At 44.4% G+C, this 18,397-nt stretch overlaps 3 protein-coding genes and 1 long non-coding RNA gene across 5 annotated transcripts; 2 read left to right on the top strand and 2 right to left on the bottom strand.

Annotated features, from left to right (window-relative positions):
* Nucleotides 1-5,023: 5,023 nt before the first annotated feature.
* Nucleotides 5,024-6,866, bottom strand: mafbb (v-maf avian musculoaponeurotic fibrosarcoma oncogene homolog Bb). The gene has a single exon (XM_037102480.1). The coding sequence runs from the start codon at nt 6,578-6,580 to the stop codon at nt 5,603-5,605; it is 978 nt and encodes a 325-aa protein (XP_036958375.1). The 5' UTR covers nt 6,581-6,866; the 3' UTR covers nt 5,024-5,602.
* Nucleotides 6,867-9,884: 3,018 nt separating this feature from the next.
* Nucleotides 9,885-13,733, top strand: si:dkeyp-97e7.9 (DEP domain-containing mTOR-interacting protein). The gene is made up of 9 exons (XM_037101282.1): nt 9,885-11,028; nt 11,413-11,591; nt 11,715-11,838; nt 12,069-12,247; nt 12,437-12,649; nt 12,754-12,888; nt 12,986-13,056; nt 13,402-13,506; nt 13,596-13,733. The coding sequence occupies exons 1-9, from the start codon at nt 10,946-10,948 to the stop codon at nt 13,719-13,721; spliced, it is 1,215 nt and encodes a 404-aa protein (XP_036957177.1). The 5' UTR covers nt 9,885-10,945; the 3' UTR covers nt 13,722-13,733.
* LOC119021194 lies at nt 11,630-14,084 on the bottom strand. 2 transcript variants are annotated; one of them, XR_005075502.1, is made up of 5 exons: nt 13,948-14,084; nt 13,582-13,712; nt 13,386-13,495; nt 12,785-12,879; nt 11,630-12,646 (listed from the first exon to the last, which is right to left on the bottom strand). It is a non-coding gene; the product is annotated as an uncharacterized LOC119021194 (long non-coding RNA). The 2 variants fall into 2 exon arrangements; XR_005075501.1 differs by having other exon boundaries at nt 12,771-12,879.
* adnpa (activity-dependent neuroprotector homeobox a) lies at nt 14,020-18,320 on the top strand. Its single transcript, XM_037101278.1, has 4 exons — nt 14,020-14,381; nt 14,957-15,066; nt 15,329-15,421; nt 15,517-18,320. Exons 2-4 carry the CDS (start codon nt 14,959-14,961, stop codon nt 17,860-17,862), a joined length of 2,547 nt encoding a protein of 848 aa, XP_036957173.1. The 5' UTR covers nt 14,020-14,381; nt 14,957-14,958; the 3' UTR covers nt 17,863-18,320.
* Nucleotides 18,321-18,397: the final 77 nt, after the last annotated feature.

Raw genomic sequence — 18,397 nt, forward strand, 5'->3', positions numbered from 1 at the left:
GGGGAAAGGGAAGAGGCTGTCAGGAGGGGGGTTGGGGGGGAGAGCCTGAGCTAACCTCTGTGGCTCGTGTTTCTACTGTGCACTAATGGACGCCTGTCATCATTATGGACAGAAACAGGAGGGCGCCTGCCAGCTGCATGACCCCCATAAAACAGAGCAGGAAATCCTAGCAGGGACTGAAAGGGAAAGAGATCTCCTCTCTTCTTTTTTCTCCTCTTCTCTTTAACGAGCATTCCTCCACTCTCCGGGCCTCTTATTTGTGCTGCGAAACTGCAGTGTCACTCATGAAACGGGAGAATATTATGTGCATCCATCGTAGGAACGGGAGTCAAGGTGTTGAGGGTGCGGTTATTAGACGATTAGTCACTTTCACATCAGCTGCACAGTTCATTTACCCCTGTTGTGCAGGCTAGTAAAACCTCTCTGTTTTTCACCTCTGTTAACAGGCTGTTTTATAATGTTTCTGTCACGCTGGGAGGAACCTGTATAATCATTACATACAGTAGTTCACCCTTTGCTCTGTAACCGAAGTCCAGGGTCTGTAATGTGACAGGACTTTGTCACACTTCTCTCGGTGGTGTCCACTTAAACGTGACAAGCGCTTTATCAGAGGGCCTTCCAATCAGATCCCCAGGAGTTCATGCACAAACACGCTGAACACAACGTCCCCAGGAAGCCAGATTCCTTATTACAGCCAATAAGATAGCGGGACAAGCTTTATTGTAGCTCTGAAGCTACACATTAATCCACTCCGTTGGAGCCTGCAGAGCCCATCATGTGATAACTTTAGTCATTACCAGCAGTACAATCATAATTACTGTGGAATCTTTCAGGATGTGGCAACACAGAAAAAAAAGACAACTTGATACTCCAAGTAGGAGCAAAGGCAATCAAAAAAAAAAAAGAAAAGAAAAAAAGCCACCGTCACATGATTTTACTAATAATACGTGCCTCTGTGTGACAGAGCAAGAGAGTACACATGAATGTCTGTAACTGCATGCGCATGTCTGCGTGTATGTATGAGTGCCATGTCCATGGAGACGTCGTTGTGCGTGTGTGATCACTGCATGATTCACAGTGTCACAACCGTGCACAGAAACGACTGGACATCCTGACCGGAAACCACAGCCGCCGAAGCTGCGTTTTCCTGCGACATACAACCCAGCACTCTCACAAAGAGTCACTTGACTGGACCCTCATATAGGAAGTGAAAGAGGAAGCCCCTCGTCCATCCTGTCCTCCATCCCAATCTCTGCACTGCGCTTCACGTGAAGCCGCTCTTACAGACCAGCCCCAGTATGAGCCACTTCTGTTGCAAAACAACAACGATAAGAACTGGCTGAGGCTGGAAACGGCTTGCTATTGGGGGGTCAAATGTCTGGTCAGTTGACATCCAGCCACAGAAGATTAGTGACAAACATTACAGATAATGCAGAACTCACCAAATTGATCAACGGGGTTCGTTTGAAACAAAAGAATATTTACGCAGCTGATCAACCAGCCATTTTGTGTCTAATCTCTCACAGGTTTTGTGACAGTCGCTCAGGAGCTCTTCAACAAGATACTCAGTGTTTACACAGCCAAGCTGGACCAAATCAACACTGTCCAGAAGAGATGGGTATGATATCACAGATGGAAGTGGTGAGTGATGTTGGACTGTGGGCTCTGTTGGCCCCGGCCTTCCCTCATGGCTCGAGGCCTCTGGCTGTGTTCATTGGTGACAGTGTACGTAGCCTGGCAGCCTGCATTCCTCTGCCTCTCCCCACACAATGGTGAGTATCTGCAGCATTCCTCTGTCTGTGTGCGCTGTCTGAGACGCAGCCAGGCCTTGGCAAACCCCAGCACTCAGCCAAGAGGTTGGCATTGTGTTCAACGGATTTTGACGGACTCATTTTGAGTTTAATGCCCCGAATGCCAGCCATCTATAGGTGTTATTTAGTGTTTAAACGCGTCATCATCAAATCCACAATGAACAGCTTGTCATATTAGTCACTATGTAATAAAAGGGAGCTGAGATTTTGAAATTAATTCAGGGGATGATGTTGGTTCCCATTTAAGCTGCCTCATCATCCCCTTCTGACTTTTGTTTCCGTGCAATCGTTCTTTTTCTCCATCTGTTTTTTTTTTTTTCTAAAAATGCAAGCGTGTCTGTTCTAAACCGTTTTCACTGCTCTTTATCCTTCTCCAGCTATTCGGCTTTCTCTCTTGTTCTGATGCCACAGCCGTGCAGACACCTTTCCCTCCTGCTGACTCAGTAGCCAGCCTCAGGCGCTGTGGGCTCGGGGTGTTGGTGGCGGGGAGGAGGAGGGGGAGGGAGAGGGGGAAGGGAAGGGTAGGGGAAGAGGGGGGGGTGGGTGAGTGCGAGGCTCCCACATCAGGCCCGCCAGCCTATCACATGCGAGGGAAAAGAGCTGGCTAATCGTTTCTACAATGGCACCCTGCACACTGTCACACAGCACCACAAACCGCTCTCCTCGCCAAACACTTCTACTGTATTGTTCCGCTGTTGCTTGGAAATCCACATGCGATGTACGCAAGTGCGCAAAAACATACGACACCGAACAAAGAAATGCACGGTTTGAAAAGCCACACCTACCGAAAACGCAGCAGTTTATGCAATGTCAAATACATGCAAGTACACACACACACACACACACACACACACGCATGCCTCGCACATAATTCTCTTTGGTACTGCGTGTGAAAATACACACTCACATTTAGGGCCGTTCGGGCTAAAATTCTGTATAATTAACAAACTTTTAGTTGATGTCAAAGCTGCACTGCGTTGTGTTGAGGAAGAAATTTCTAATCAGAGGAGCAAAATCTTCACTGACTGAGTTTTATGTTTAAACAAAATAAATACACCAACTCTCTTTGTTTTCATGACTGAATAAACAAACTGACCTTGAAGGGCAGCACAAATTCCATCTGTTTTACCTTGTTTATATGTGGCGGACCCTGCCACCTCTCTACCTTCAAACAGTGTTCTGGGGACCTTATTTTCCTCTGAGAGCAGCATGTTTATTTGGTTATGGAAAAGATAAATATTTCTGAGTTTGTATAATCACCTCACTCATCCTGTAAATACAAAAAATGGGACTTTGAGTGTCTTCTCCAAAACTACATGGTGCCCCTTAAGCACTCGGCATTTTAATAATTCACCTGACTGTCGTTTGCAAATGATGTCATGACATGTTGAAAAAAAAAACTGTATTCATTGGAGAACAAAACATTTTACTTCTCCAACTGAATAACAAAAGTCTTTAGTGTCTGCACGGCAGTCATCCGAGCTGCTTCACTGTTAATGAGTATATTTACGAGTACGCTTTGAAAACAGAGGAAACTTCATTTTAAAATTAAACCGTGCCTATAAACAAAGTCATGTGCCACATATAAGAGCCACTGATTAACAAGCCTTTTCCAATAACAGTAAAATACAGAGCAGCGTCATTCATCGCCATAACCATCTGGTTATTTTCTGCTACATCCTTGACTCATCTACGTCATGTCCTCCCGGCGCAGCGGGCCGACCTTCGGGGATTAGGCCTGTTTTCAGAAGGAAAGTGCTTTTGCACCTGTGGTGTGATTTCAGAGCTGCTTTCCCTCAACAGAGGGCTGAGGTCAAATCTGTCAGGGGTCGCACATGAAAAGAGAACCTGGTTTCCAGGCTAAAGGGTGGCGGCGTTAAAAGAGCCACCTGCCCAGCTGAACTCTCACGGAGAGGGTAACCGGTGAGAAAGTCTCAAAGATTTTGTGCACACACGCCGTCACAGAGGTTACAGACTCAATTTACAATGTGACCACTTATCTCACATTATCACAGTGGCCTTGGAACTATTACGGTCGTCCAAATATTATTGTAGTGCTGAACTGAGAATGATCTGTGTTCAGGAAATTTGCTTGATGATTTCAAAATGTAACAAGGGTAGAGACGGGCGGGGGGGGAGAAAAACATATCCAGTGAAAGAATTCCTGTGAAGCCGTCCAGAGCAGCAGTGAGCAGTGTGCCGCTGTTGTTGTTTCTCTCTTCCTCTGTTAATGAATGCAGAGGTGATCTGTTTGTCTGAGGAAGAGAGCGGAGGGGAAGCCTGATTTCCACTGCATTTTATCTGTGCCCCACAGCCCCTGCCAGTCAGCCCCCCTGTGCTTTCACATGCCGGGGTCCCACAGGAAGCAGCACTCCATGAAGGGCAAAGGTCACGGAAGGAGAGAAAGCCACTCGTCCTTTTCATTCACCAACAAACGCACGGCAGCACTGTGGCTGCGACTGCGCTGCTTCCTCTGCCCGCCTAACTAAAACTTATAACACGGCAATAAAATGACATAACTTCTTGAAACTTGCAGTGTGCGTTTATAAGGATTTGAATCGTTTTATAAGGTCATAATATAATTTTAGGGCAGAATTTACGGTGGAGACATGTGCTTCTAGTCTCAGTATCTAACCCAGACACAATTCACTCTCCTATTTTTTGCTTGCTACATTTGGGCTGCGACTAAAGACCATTCTTGCATTAATATGTTCTAGATTAATGCTTCAATGTAAAATGTACGCCATCGGTGTCAGCACAATGTCCGAGAACCCACAGTGACGTCTTCAGATTGCTTCCTTTTTTCCAACCGAAAGTCCGAAACCCAAAGTCTCTTCATGTACTGCCGTAAATGTCACAGAAAAGCAGCAAACCCTCACGTCTAAGAAGCTGAAACCAGCAGCTGTTTGACATGTTTGCTTGATTTAACTGACTAATGGTTGCAGCTCAGTATATACTAAGAAGACGTCAATGCGATGATTTTATGCTGTGTGTGCACAGACATTACCCAGGACGCATCGTCTTTTATGGATTCAGAAAATGTAAAATGTGCTCTTTGTATATTGTGTGTCTGATTATTTAAAAAGAAAAAAAATGTTGGAATAGTGAGAGTAATTAATACAAATTACAATCCAGTGACTGACTAGATAATTGTGCATGTGAGGTGAGTGTTCTTCAGTCATCATGTAATTCCATCAGCAGATGAGACAAGGTTTTAAAAAGTCACAATAGGTTTATTGATCCATAGTAAATGAAAAAAACATAGTAGATGAAAAAAAAAAAAAATTTGCATAATTATATATATTATCTTGGAAAGAAAAAGCAAATGCGGAACACATCTGTCCAGCAGAATCAGCTTCATAAAAATAATAGAAATGTCATTTCTAGCATCATTCTTCTTCTCAGCATGTTTTCTCTATTCTAAGGAAGCGTGAACACAAAATATCATTTGAGCTACAAAAACTAAGCAAAGCAAAACAAATCACCAAAATGAAGATCGAGCAGTAACTGTAGCAGAAGGATTACAGCTGTATATTCATAATAAAAAGGGAATATTCTCTGATTTCAAGTATCTCCTGTATAAAATAAACACATCTCATACATGTCCTGCATGCATGCATTGTAATTTTTTCCATTCATAACTTGTTGCCTAGTTGTGTATCTATTACAATTATCTGAGTGAAGTCCATCGTTAATTAGAACTTGGTGAGTCCACGGGACTGTTTGCTCAGGCGCTGTCAACATAATGCCTCCGCGTGGAAAACCACCAGCTCTGCAGGAAATTAACAAACTCACATTAAATACTCTGGGGAGGAGGGATTGTCACTGGTGGACCCAGTTTCGTGGTAACAGTTCGCACCGGACAGTTTCTCGCATTTGAGTTTGTATGCATCCCTCTCCCGGGCCAGTCTGTTGAGTTCATGTTTCAGCTGCTCCACCTGTGACACCAGGCTCGTCTTCTCGTGCTCCAGAATGTGTTTCTGCTGGACGCGCTTGTGACGGCACGACTGTGCGTAACCCCTGTTTTTCAGGGTCCGGCGCTTCTGCTTCAGACGCATCACCTCGTCCTTGCTGAGGCCTCGGAGGAGCCGGTTGAGCTCCCTGACGGACATGGACACCAGCTGGTCGTCTGAGAAGTGGGAATCGGCGTTGGATCGCCTGTCGTGGCGGCTGTGCTGCCCGAGGTGGTGGTGCGCACCGAGGACCTGCTGGTCGTCCGGAGACTGAGGGGACGCGCACCCCATGTCATCTTTTAGATAAGGGTCTTGGCAGTGACTGCTGGGGATGCCTTGCATGTCAGGGTGACCCGGGAGACCCGGGTAGTGCTGGACCGGCTCGCCCAGGTGGCCGTAGCCGTCGTACTCAGCTTGGAAAGGCGGCTGATGGTGGCTGTGGGGCGCAGAAGGGTGCCCCTGCTGCGCCGTGGCGCCGATCAGGGCCTCCATCGCGTCCTCGGGTGTCAGACCAAAAGCTTGAGGGTACATTTGCTGAGGGTAACCCCCGTTGTTGGGTATCCAGAACTGCTCGGGGTTATTTCTCTGCTCGCTCGGGTTCAGGTTTGGCGATGACGGGACTGAGTTGCAAGGTGTGCTGCCAGGGGTGGACGAGACCGAATCTGGTCTCTGGAGCTGGCTGCATGGCCCGATGAAGGAGCGGTCCATCCCCTGCATCGCCTCCTTCTTGACGCCGAACTTCATCAGGTCAAAGTCGCTGACGAAATCCATGGTGCTTTTCTGCAGTCCCAAATGTGAATGCGCCTCAGCGGTCATATTAAATAACAAGCTAGTCTCTCCAAAATATCCACGGCTAGTTCATGCAGTCAGTGCCAGCGCGCTTACTTCAGAAAAAAAAAAATAGTAATTCCAAACTTTGAATTCAGCTCAGAAGGAGAGAGAGAGAGAAAAAAAAACATGCGTGCGTAAAAGCCTCCCACCTTCTCAAACTCGGTGCGAACTGCTTGTTCTTCACCGCGCAGCCTGTTTGGCTTCAGCAGCCTCTCACTGAATGTCCACAGATGCCAGCGGGCTGGACGCACCTCTGCCTGCTCAGGAGAAGCGCACTTTCTTCATAAAGCTGCATTGGCATGATGTCACGCCTTCCGGACTACACCTCCACGCCGCTCTCCAATGAAAACACGCGCAAGGGGGCCATTTGCATAAAAGCTGCTACGAGTGTGTCCCCACGAGCCGCTCGACGCGATCATTTGACCAAAACCCATAAATGCACGGCAGCACATTATCATCTGCAATAGGCTTTTTATTTGACCCTCCATTTTACATGTAGGCCTTTTTATCCCACAGCGCTGTTCACAGTTATCACAGCGTGTTGTTGCCCAGTCAGACACACACACACACACACACACACACACACACACACGAGGACTGGAAACTGACTAGAAACTACTTTTAATATTTTAACACAAATTCTCTCGGTGTGTGAGAACATTGTTTGCTCACTCCAAATCAGTAATAATATTTAATAAAACAAAACAAAACAAAAAACTAGTACAGTGTGAATTTATTTATCTTTCAGCCTTTATTTGATTTCTATATTTCACGTCTCAATTTGTAGTGACTTCTACATGTTGTCGGCCTCATTTCAATTAAACAATAAAAAAAAGAGGCTGCAGACAAATACTTTGACACCATGTGTGTCGCTGTGTCCCCTGTGTGTTAGTCCACGGGAGAATACTGACACCTTGTGGCTGTTATTCTACACTGCAGGACGTCCACTGAACCCTCACAGGCCTTCACCAGGGCAAGAAGGAGCAGCCGGTGATGTAAAACGTCCCCAAGCGTCATGCTTGAGTGAAAGTAATGGTATCGTGTTGAATTATCACTCTGGTAAATCTGAAAGTCGCCCTTTGGGGTAGTGCTTTACGATCTAGGCAATGTATATTTTATAAAAGATCTATTCAACTGGCAGCCAAATTTAACAATCCCCCCCCCTTTTTTTGCGGACTAATTGGCCCATTCATCAATCCTGTCTTTTACTAAGCACAAAAATGTTCTATTTTCATTAAAAAACGATTAAACCCAGGCTCAACAGGAGAAAATGATGAGGATCAAACTGACAAACTGATCTACCTCTGAGACTCGAAAGGTGCACATTTTTTCCTGTATATATCGAGTTTATTTCTCAAAAGCAGGCAAAAAACTTAAAAGCTGTTTTGTTTTCACACCTGAAGGTCAGATGAAAACATTTTAGAAATCATCGCATGAACCAACTCCAATTATTTTTTTTTTGTTTTGTTGTTCTGTTTTTCAATAAGTTACACTGCTATGAATTCTGGGTTACTCTCACAGTCTGTAGGATTGTGCTCATACTAAATATTGATCCAAGATGGCGCCGGAGATGGCGCCCCTGTGCTGCGCTCTCCCCTACTTCCTGTACATGGAGCAACGTAAAATCAGTGTACGTGTACACGTACTAGGCCCATAAAGCCAAGTCTGCTTCTGAACATGTGCAGGCTCCAAACATCTGTAGAGGGAGCCTTCAGACTCCTACAGTGGGTTGGCTCTAAGCCCCAGCAGCCAGAGAAGTGGCTGAAGGTTTTAACCAACCCTACCACCAGAAATCGTGAGGCCCCTGATAACAGATTGTCTCTGAAACAATAAAAAAGCCTCTGGCATGTTCCAGGATCTGCTGTCTGATTCAGGAATGTCACCCCTAGTGGCGTCCAGAGGTGACACAGGACTGCGCAGGATATCCAAGGGTTAAGCGACGCTCTTGCCCCGAGCTGACCTTCTCAGGCAGCGCTCGCTCCAAAGATAGTGAGCGCTTCGCTGACAAGATAGAGGACTGAAGCCAAAACCAATAGAAAATACTGTCTGAGAACGCAGCCGCATTGTTTCGGTCCGTTTGAGTTGCTGGGAATAAAGGAAAAGAGGAGACAGTGTGACTGAGCGAGGACGGCTCAGGGACACATGTTGGGACTCATGCCAGCAGGGCAGGGTCACACTATGTGCTATAACTTATACTAATGATAGGATGCTAACAGCGCAAGTGCACATCACCACCAGGGACTCTGACCATATTTCATCACAAAAACATATATAGTAAAACAGTCACACCTCCTAAAAATGTATGTATGTATATATATATATATATATATTTCTATATATATATATATATATATATATATATATATATATATATGTATATATATATATATATATATTTCTATACTCAAGAAAAAAACAGTACTCACCATGACAGCCCCAACAGCTCTTGGAAACAAAGACTCACTTATTTGCACCCATTAGACAGATTCGGATATCAATTTGATATCAACCTGCCTACAAGCTCTATCAATCACATAGCTACTTTATGGGTGACCGAGGCTGCGGATAGTTGGGGTATGGATCTGCCAGTTCCATTAAAGTGGGGAGGATTTATATGTTGCCTGAAAGGCTGGAAGTACAGGCCTGCTTCACACGATCTGTGTTGCCATCAATTACAAAAATGCAGAAATCTCATACAGTATTAAAAAACCCTGTTTTTCGGTTACCAGATGAGGATATGACACGCTAACAGGTTGATGCATAATGGGGTCTTCTTGGAGGATGTCACATTTCAAGTCTATTCTTTTGTTGTTATGGACTTTTAAACTTTTTTTCGAAAAATTATGGCAAAATGTTTATCCAATGCTACTTTCGGTACAGAATTTGACACTCGAATGAACAAACCATTGAGAAGCAGTCAGAAAACACAGCCTGCATCGCAACATCCTGTAGCTGTGCTGATTAGCACCATGAGGGCAATTAGCAAAGGGTAATCATGTGGGCATCAACAGTCATTTGTTTGTTTCTCTCAATATCCTTTTAAAATGTGACTGCTGGATAACAGGAGGCAAACAAGGGCTGTGTACTGTCACAACAGGCAACAAGAAAACCAGTGTTAGATGCAGCCTTAAAGGAAAAGTTCACCCAAAAATGAAAATTCAGTCATTATCTGCTCACTCTGGAGCAGAACGGAAGTCGGATGAAGTTTCACAGTGCACAAAACATTTCTGGATCTTCACAGAAAAATGGGGTTGCAGCATTCTTCTAAACAACTGAAAGAGATGTAGACTTGTTTTATTATGTAATAAAAAAACAACAAAAACAAAACGGTGTAATCCAAGTCTCCGGAAGCCCTGAGATCACAAATTGCTTTGAAAAGAAATTATCCACACCCTTGCAGTTGAGCTTGTGCACCCAAGTCAGACGGAGTGAACGCTAACAGTTTTGATCACCAATTACAGTGAAGACTTTAGCTTTTGAAAGGATGTAAACAATATTTCTTTACATCTGAAAACACGTCCCCACCTTCTCCAGCTGCTTAGGAGAATGCTGAAACGCTGTTTCAAAATGAAATGTTTTGTGGACTACGAAACTTCCTCTGACCTTCCATGGGCATGGGGGTGAGTAGGCGATGACTGGATTATCATTGCTGGGTGAACTTATCCTTTAAAAAAAGGACCGTGAGTTTATTCTACTTAAGAATTCTACAAATGCATTGATAAAGCTCTTGCTGTTTCCAGAACGCATTGATTTGGATTCCCCCTTTCTATGTCAAAATGGCTATCAGAAAAATTCCCATTTGTCCTAAAAACAGACATGATGAATACATGGAGGCGGTATAGACTGCAGACTCTAACACTGGGAACTGGCCAACACAAAGATCTAGGTGCAATGGCTGAGGTATCTCACCAACAAGCATGTCGGGACACAACAACTGTGTTTGTTTTAAAATGTAATTATTAGCATCACTACTGTTATTTATATTATTTTTTATTTAACTTCCTTTTTCCGTTGTTGCCTCTGTACTGTACCATTCAGTTCTTGGTTGATATCAAGTTGAACTGTTCTTGCATATTTGACAACTATTCCAAAAAAAAAAAAAGGAAAGTAGAAAAACGTGAATTTCAACACTGAACAGTTTTTCTTGGGACGGATGCCTTCTGCCTCTGGCATCCTGACAGAACTGTACAATATCTCTTTCTCTCTCTCTCTCTCTCTCTCTTGCTGTATACACAACATCTTTCCCACATGGCAGTGGGGTTCTGTGTGTTTCAGGGGCTATTTTGTAAACACCAAGGGCCATAACTAAGAGTTAGCTTTACTTGCTTTTCTAGTCCACAGGTAACAAACATGGAGCGAACAAGTAGCATCAGGAGAAAAGCCATGGCCAGACAACACAAAGGGGAAGTCATGATTGCCGGAGAACAACTCAGGTATGAGAGGGAGAGGGTTTTTAGAAAAGTTCAAATGTTAAATATAAATGACTGATTTTTAAGGTGTATAAGGTGTTAAGGTGATTTTCACAGTATGATAACCCGCTCTGTAAATATCCCAGTTTCATCATATCAATCTCTTTTACAATGATCATTCTTGTTATTATCAGTTGAAATGACATAAAAAGAAATAAAAAGAAACAGATTTTTCACAAAATATCATGACTTGACAGCCATCGAAATATTATTTTTAAAATTACACTTATACAGGTAGAATTCAGTAGATGAGCAAATGTACACAGCATGATAACCGCCAGTTTTCATACCATGATGTACCTTAAAAACGCTGCAAACCTTTCTGGCTCACTTGAATTAAATTTGAAGGTTGAGGCTTCATGACGGGAAACTGATCAAGGACAGACGCTACCACCTGCGCACCTATCCAAACTGCTTCGTGGCACAGGAACTTATAGACTGGCTTGTGAGCCATAAAGAAGCTCCAGATCGAGCAACTGCTGCCTGCCTCATGCAGCACCTCATGGATCACGACATCATCCACCATGGTAAGAAGGAAGGAACGGCACGAGCCTCAGCAAGGATATTGAGAGAAAAAATGTGATTGTACTTTTATTTACAGACTCTCTGATTAAAGAAGTCGTTTGAAACTGTGTGTTGCCTTTTCTCAGTGTGTGATAAGAGGCCAGTCTTCAAGGATGCCAAACTGCTGTACCGTTTCCGCAAAGACGATGGCACATTTCCCTTCAGTACAGAGGTGAAAATCTTCATGCGAGGACAACAACTATATGAACAGTAAGAGCTGCTGTTTGTCTTACACTGTGATTCTCCTGTTTCAACAGCTAACCTTGAAATGCAATGTCAGTCACAGTCATGCTCACACACACTGAGTTGATCAGGATAGGATGAGGTTACAATTTCACACAAAGCAACACAGTATATATTTGTAATTTGCAGAAATGCTGCTTTCAGTATTTCTCAAATGTCATTTGCATGTTATGAAGCATTTGATTTGTGCTCTTCAGGCTCATAGCAGACAAAAACTCCATTCTGCAGCTGAGAGAGGAGCATGGCGTTGCATATCGGCGCTCCTTTCCCGGCTGCCAGTTGATTGACTGGCTCCTTCAGAATGCAGAGGCAGAGTCCCGGCGCCGGGGACTGGAGCTGTGCCGCACATTGCAGGAGCATGGCATCATTCAGCACGGTGAGGAGCGTCCTCATTTGCCCCTTTGATGTATGGCAACAGCAATGAGTCTGCAGCCGGTGGCTGCATGCAGTGGATGGCTAGCTGGGACTTTTGCAATCTAAAGCATATATACTGATCAACTCTTTGTGAGACACCCCATTAATGTGAGACCTGTTGTTTTGTGCTCTCTTGCACTCCCATCACTAGTGGCAAAGAAACATGACTTCTTTGACAGCGGACTGCTCTATCAGTTCTGCATCAATTTCCGCCGCCGTCGCCGTCTATCTGCGCTTTTAAATGAAAGCGAACGAGACGAAGACGAAGGAGTGGCAGTGTCGACACCCGAGGACACCCATCCTGAAAGTCCATTTGTTCTGCGCAAAAGCCAACCTCAGGAGGGCAACAGCGCTTTTCAGTCTGGTAAAAAAAAAAAAAAAAAATCTCACTATCTCTGCGCTTTATCCACTTTGTTTTGAACACAGATTAATTGCATTGTAATTTTACAAATGCAAATTTATTAACAGTGGAGTCGAGCAAAGACCTGAAACAGGTTACCAGTGGGCGTCGAGGCAGCTTGAATTCCCTTCAGCTTCACTCAGCTGGATTCCCACCTCTCGCCCAGTCTTCATCGTCAGTGGTGAGATGCAATCCTAAATCAGGCAAGTGCGTGATGAATATTCATGTGGAAAGTGTTTCAAAATGTCTTTGAAGCATCCCACGCTGGGAAAATGTTGAAATCTTTTCATGATTTCACAGTGCTGAGAAGAACTTTTACATGTGAAGAGTTACTGGCACCCGGCGCACCCTTCCTCAAGAAAGTGTTGACGGTGAGTTGCTGCAAAACCATGGCTACTGTAGAGCTAATCACAATGGTGTCATCTCTAGGATTTAACAGCGTCAATCAAGTAAAACCTGGACAACCTCCCCCCAACGTCCCACAGTGGATGACAGAAGTATGGGACAAAACTTCAACACTCCTTTAGATTGGGAGCTTTCGCCTACAGGTCTATTATAAAGGGGTGACATATTTAGGTCGTTTCATATTTCACATGAGAACAAAGACATTCTTGGAGAGGTTTTTTTTTTCATGTGGATTAAAGATGTTGTATTTGACCATTTTTGATTTGATTTTGATTTGATCTGTCATTTTTCTCACCCTCCGACCATCACAGGTGATAGGAGATGCCCTGGGCTGGGGCTTTGTTGTCAGAGGCGTGGCTCCTTGTTACGTGCAGGCTGTTGACCCTGGAAGCCCCGCAGCAGTTGCTGGAGTTAAGGTTGGATAATACGTGACATACGCGGCACTGACAGTCAAAATTGTTAACTATTAAATTAAATCAAAACATATGTACCTCCTGTTCCTTAGGTGCGGCAGTTTGTGTGTCAGGTGAATGGCCAGTGTGTTCTCTACCTGGACTACAGGACAGTCACCAGACTGGTGATGACAGGGACCCGCACTGTTGTGCTGGAAGTAATGGAACCACTGGAATGACAACAATAAAACCGCCTTTAATTATGTCAATTGTTTTCAAATATGAATATAAGTATAAAATCTGTCCTCAATTGTTCTCTAGTATGTGCTCATTTGTGGGAACCATTCAATGAAAAAGCTAGATAACACAGGGTGCATGTGGTATTTTTCATTAATCTAAATACATGTTAGCTTTTTGTGACTGAAAATAAAATATTGCATTAACACGACCACAATTAATACTAACTTTTGGCAATCCAGCCATTGCCCTGCTCCCTGATACGACTTCCGTCGTTCGGTCGCCGCCATTTTGGATCGAGAGTTGTCTCACTTGTAAAAGATAACATTAGCGAGCACTGGCCTGCCCACCGGTGAAAGTACAAGGATTGCTCAGAGGACACTGGCCTGGTCCTGGCACTCACCAGTTTTGGAGTAGACTGTTTTAATGAGATGTGCACCACTTTGCCCTGCCCTTCGTTCTTCCTGCCAGTTAGCAGCTGCAGATGTGACAGCTAACCAGCTAGCTCAGTTAGCTAGCTGTGTTGGAGCATCAGCACCGGCTTTGAGGAGAGCGTACATCACCATCAGTCCTGCACGCCCCGACCAGCCAGCTAACTTCTTTGTTCGCCCTTTATATGGTGAGGCAGCCAGTGTAAAGCTATTCCCCAGACCCGTCATCAGGTGAGTAAAACGCAACGCTCGCTAGTCAGTACAAATGAAGAAATAAATAACGCTAACCGGCTATGCAGCGCTAGCTTTGATGCTAAGTACAGTAGGTGACCAAGCCTGCAAGAGCGGGCGGCGCAGCTAATGTTGGCTAACACACCAACGCTAGCCCACAGAGCTAACAACATGTCCTGTAAATCGCTGATCCCCGCAATCAGTGGACACAGCGGAGCAACAAAGGTCACAGATATGTTACCGTGTCAGTGTTTCTGGGCGAGCCAGCACTTAGTCAGTAATGAAAGCTAACTTTGCAGCATGGCCATTGAGAAGCATGTCCGCTGAAACCAGTACCATTACTGGGCCCCCGAAGAAACTTATGTCTTGAACAGATAATGTTATCCTGTCATCGTTAGTAAATACGTTGGCTGTGTGTTGTTGAATGGGAACGTGCTGAAGGGGCGTGCCGTCTCTTATGGTGTTGGTTGTCATTGATTAGCTACTTACAACATCATACGTAGGAATTGAGTGGCTGTGATTAGCCTTAAAAAGATGACAAACTAATAATCACACAATCATTTGTTTGTTCTTAGAGATGTATCAGCTCCCAGTGAACAACCTCACAAGAATCAGGAGAGCGAGGAAACAAGTGAAAAAGGCTCTTGGAGACATTGGACTGGAGTTCTGCAAGGAGGCGGCGGAGGTGGGTGTGATTTGGTTGCATGTGAGTAGAAAGTCAAAAATGATTTGAGAGACTTGACATGAAGATGATTCTCATTCATGTTTCAAAATGAAGTTGTAAGTGAAAAGTAGTATCTAATTCTTGAGATCTTATCTCAAATGTTGAAAAATTATTCACTTAATTCCATGTCAGCTCAGGAGAATAAGTCAAGTTGTTTTTACTGTTTGTGATAACATTTTATACAAGATTACATTTGTCCTAATCTTTCCAATTACCTCCACAGGAATTCAAAGACTTTTGCCCAAATGATCAATTTGTAAAAGGCACTCTTTGCCTTGATATCTGCGGATGGGATCCATCATACTCTAAAACACAGGTAAATCTGACTACACTGTCCAAGGCCTTTTCAACTGCTCATGCACAAATCACATTTGTCTTAATCCCATTGTTTTGTCCCATGATGTCTCTTAGGAATACCGATCGAAGCCATTTTGCTGCACAGAGTGCCCCTTTTCTTCCAAATACTACTCAGGCTACAAGAATCACTTCCGCAATGTGCACAGGAAAATCTTTGACAGCAAAATTCTGCTCAACTGTCCCTACTGCACATTCACTGCAAGCAAGAGAACTCTGGAGACACACGTTAAAATATTCCACATGCCCAAATCAGCACGGCAGAACTATGGAAACTCACAGGGAATTGCACTAGGAAAGAATGACAAAACCTATCTTGATAGAGCCAGACAGGGAAATGGTGTGGAGAAAGCAATGTACTTTTGTAAAAAGTGCACGTTCCGGGACTCTCTCTACAATGTTGTGAGAAGGCACATCTACAGGGAACATTTTCAGCACATTGTCTCACCGTATCTTGGTATGGTTTCTGAATCGTTGGTCAAAAATGGTGCTAATTCTGTCAATGGCAACAATATCCTATGTAAACGCTGCCAGTTCTCCACACGTAGCTACGAGGCTCTAGTACAGCATGTTATAGAGTACCATGAGCGCATCGGTGCTCAGGTGACCACCATGATTGGACACGCTACTGTTGTTGTCTCAAGACCCCAGCTCTTACCAGAGGTGTCTCAGAAAGCACCTGTGATCGTTAGCAGGGGGCTTACACATAGAGCTGACTCACAACCCCAACCAGTAATCGGCTATTTAAAGCCAGTAGGCCCTGTTGTAAAAAATCAGTCTTCCATTGCAGCCGGTAAGGTGCGTGTCGCAGTTCCTGGCAACCCCATTGTGGCTGAAAATAACTCAGCGGGTGTAAACACAGCGCAGACGCAGAAGTGGAAGATATGTACAGTTTGCAATGAGCTTTTTCCTGAAACCCTCTATAATGCCCATTTTGAGAACGCACACAAGGCAAAGAAAGTGTGGGCACTGGCTAAGTACATTATGAAAATCCACAACTTCACCAGCAAGTGTTTGCTTTGCAACCGCTACTTGCCCAGCGACACGCTGCTTAACCACATGCTAATCCACGGGCTCACCTGTCCACAGTGCCACTCTGCTTTCCACAATGTTGAGAAAATCATGGAGCACACGTCTCAGGCTCATCCCGATGACTTTGTTGGACCCCCAGGTGCATCACCGCTGACCTTTGATCTCACCATCAAACAAGAGAAGTCCAGTAACGTACAGCTTGTCGTTCTCACCTTTAACATGAAGGAATCTATCAATGGTCAGGATCAGTCTGCACCTGCTCAGAATGCTGTTCCACCTCTAGTCAAAGTTAGCGCTCCCAGAATGATTGAGAAAAGGCCCGACTCACTTTCTGGTAGAAGTTATCCAGCAGTTACTCACAAGAGTGAGGTTGGAAAGACTCTGTGTCCGCTGTGCTTCACCATCCTCAAAGGTCCCATCTCCGACGCTTTGGCCATGCATCTGAGGGAGCGACACCAAGTGCTCCAAACAATGCATCCTGTAGAAAAAAAGATGACGTACAAGTGCATTCATTGCTTGGGGGTGTACACCAGTAACATGGTGGCGTCCACAATCACCCTGCATCTTGTGCAGTGCAGGGCAGTTGGTAGGACCCAGGCAGGCCAAGGCTTCAAGTCTGCCTTGACTCTCAACTCGTCTGGTGCTGGCTTCCTCAAGAGACAGCCACCACCGCCGGCCATGACCAACCCTAAGAAATTAAAACTGAGCAAGGAGTCAAAGATTTCCACCACAGCTGTTGGAAGTCAGTTTGGATCTGATGGCCTTGCTCTGGATCCCAGAAGCTATGAACACAAGACGTATGAGGCCAGGAAGAATTTCCTGACCGCTTACTTCAACCGGCGACCCTACCTTACTCCTCAGGAAGAGGAAAGGCTGTCGGCAAGTCTGTGGCTATGGAAATCTGACATTTCTAGTCACTTTGCAACCAAGAGAAGGGTCTGTGAGAAATTATGTGAGACCAAGAAGGTGTCTGTGCTGCTCGGCTTCGACATGCATGCTGTCAGGAAAGTTAAGCACGACCTGATATTTGAGGAAAGCAAGTTAGACGGCACCTCAGTGGCAAGACCTGGAGGCCTCAAGTTTGGTACTCCGAGCACAGACCAAAACAGGCAGTGTGAGACTCTAAACTGTACCTTAAAACTCAGTACGTGCACAGAGACCATTTCCATTGACTCAGACAGTGAACCAGAAATAGAGGAGACACCCACTGAGAATGGAAATGTTGACACGAACCAACAAGAGAATGTATTATCCCAGGAGCCAGTAAACCTGATTGAGGAGACAGAACCTGTGAACACTGACGACTCCCCCAGAGAGCAGGAGAGTGCTTTGCAAGATGGGAAAGCAGATGTGGGGATGACATCCTGGTAGTGTCCCTGCTTAGCAGTGTGCCTTGGTTGAGTAACAGTTCAGTTTCAAAGAAGTGTATAAATTTTAAGACAACAAAGAACACAACACAGGTCGACAGACCATAACAAAACCTGATTATTTGGTCAGATATTTGGTTCAGCTCCTGATGTTTCCAGACAGACAAACAGTTACACTATAGTGCATAAGTATATGGCATATGTAAGTGACATTGTATATATTTTAGCCATTGCTCTTTGTTAGGATCTTCATACAATCTGTGTTATTCACCTTTAAACTGTCACAAGATTTATGAAATGATTATGCCATCTTCCCTACTTGCATAGTTTTGTTATCTCAACTGTGACAATGCTTTATCATACTGTTATTTCACATTTAGAAAGTGTAGGATATGCTAATTGCTTATGTACACGTTTTAATAAATATGTTTGTTTAATAAAAAAAATTGCAGTTCTTTCCTACACAAGTCTGTGATAATTATGGGTAATATCAATATGTAATTGATCCCTAATTTCTACAGGGCAGGAAAGGAAGATAA

Source organism: Acanthopagrus latus, chromosome 6 (assembly GCF_904848185.1).
Source record: "Acanthopagrus latus isolate v.2019 chromosome 6, fAcaLat1.1, whole genome shotgun sequence".
NCBI classification, from domain to species: Eukaryota; Metazoa; Chordata; class Actinopteri; order Spariformes; family Sparidae; genus Acanthopagrus; species Acanthopagrus latus.

What these genes read in the sequence shown, in the direction of transcription:
- mafbb (XM_037102480.1), bottom strand. Translation starts at nt 6,580, where the DNA reads ATGACCGCTGAGGCGCATTCACATTTGGGACTGCAGAAAAGCACCATG.
- si:dkeyp-97e7.9 (XM_037101282.1), top strand. Translation starts at nt 10,946, where the DNA reads ATGGAGCGAACAAGTAGCATCAGGAGAAAAGCCATGGCCAGACAACAC. An exon ending in GCATGGCATCATTCAGCACG is followed by an intron (nt 12,248 to 12,436) that starts GTGAGGAGCGTC and finishes TCCCATCACTAG; the next exon opens with TGGCAAAGAAACATGACTTC. An exon ending in TCCTCAAGAAAGTGTTGACG is followed by an intron (nt 13,057 to 13,401) that starts GTGAGTTGCTGC and finishes CGACCATCACAG; the next exon opens with GTGATAGGAGATGCCCTGGG.
- adnpa (XM_037101278.1), top strand. Translation starts at nt 14,959, where the DNA reads ATGTATCAGCTCCCAGTGAACAACCTCACAAGAATCAGGAGAGCGAGG. An exon ending in TCTGCAAGGAGGCGGCGGAG is followed by an intron (nt 15,067 to 15,328) that starts GTGGGTGTGATT and finishes TTACCTCCACAG; the next exon opens with GAATTCAAAGACTTTTGCCC. An exon ending in CATCATACTCTAAAACACAG is followed by an intron (nt 15,422 to 15,516) that starts GTAAATCTGACT and finishes GATGTCTCTTAG; the next exon opens with GAATACCGATCGAAGCCATT.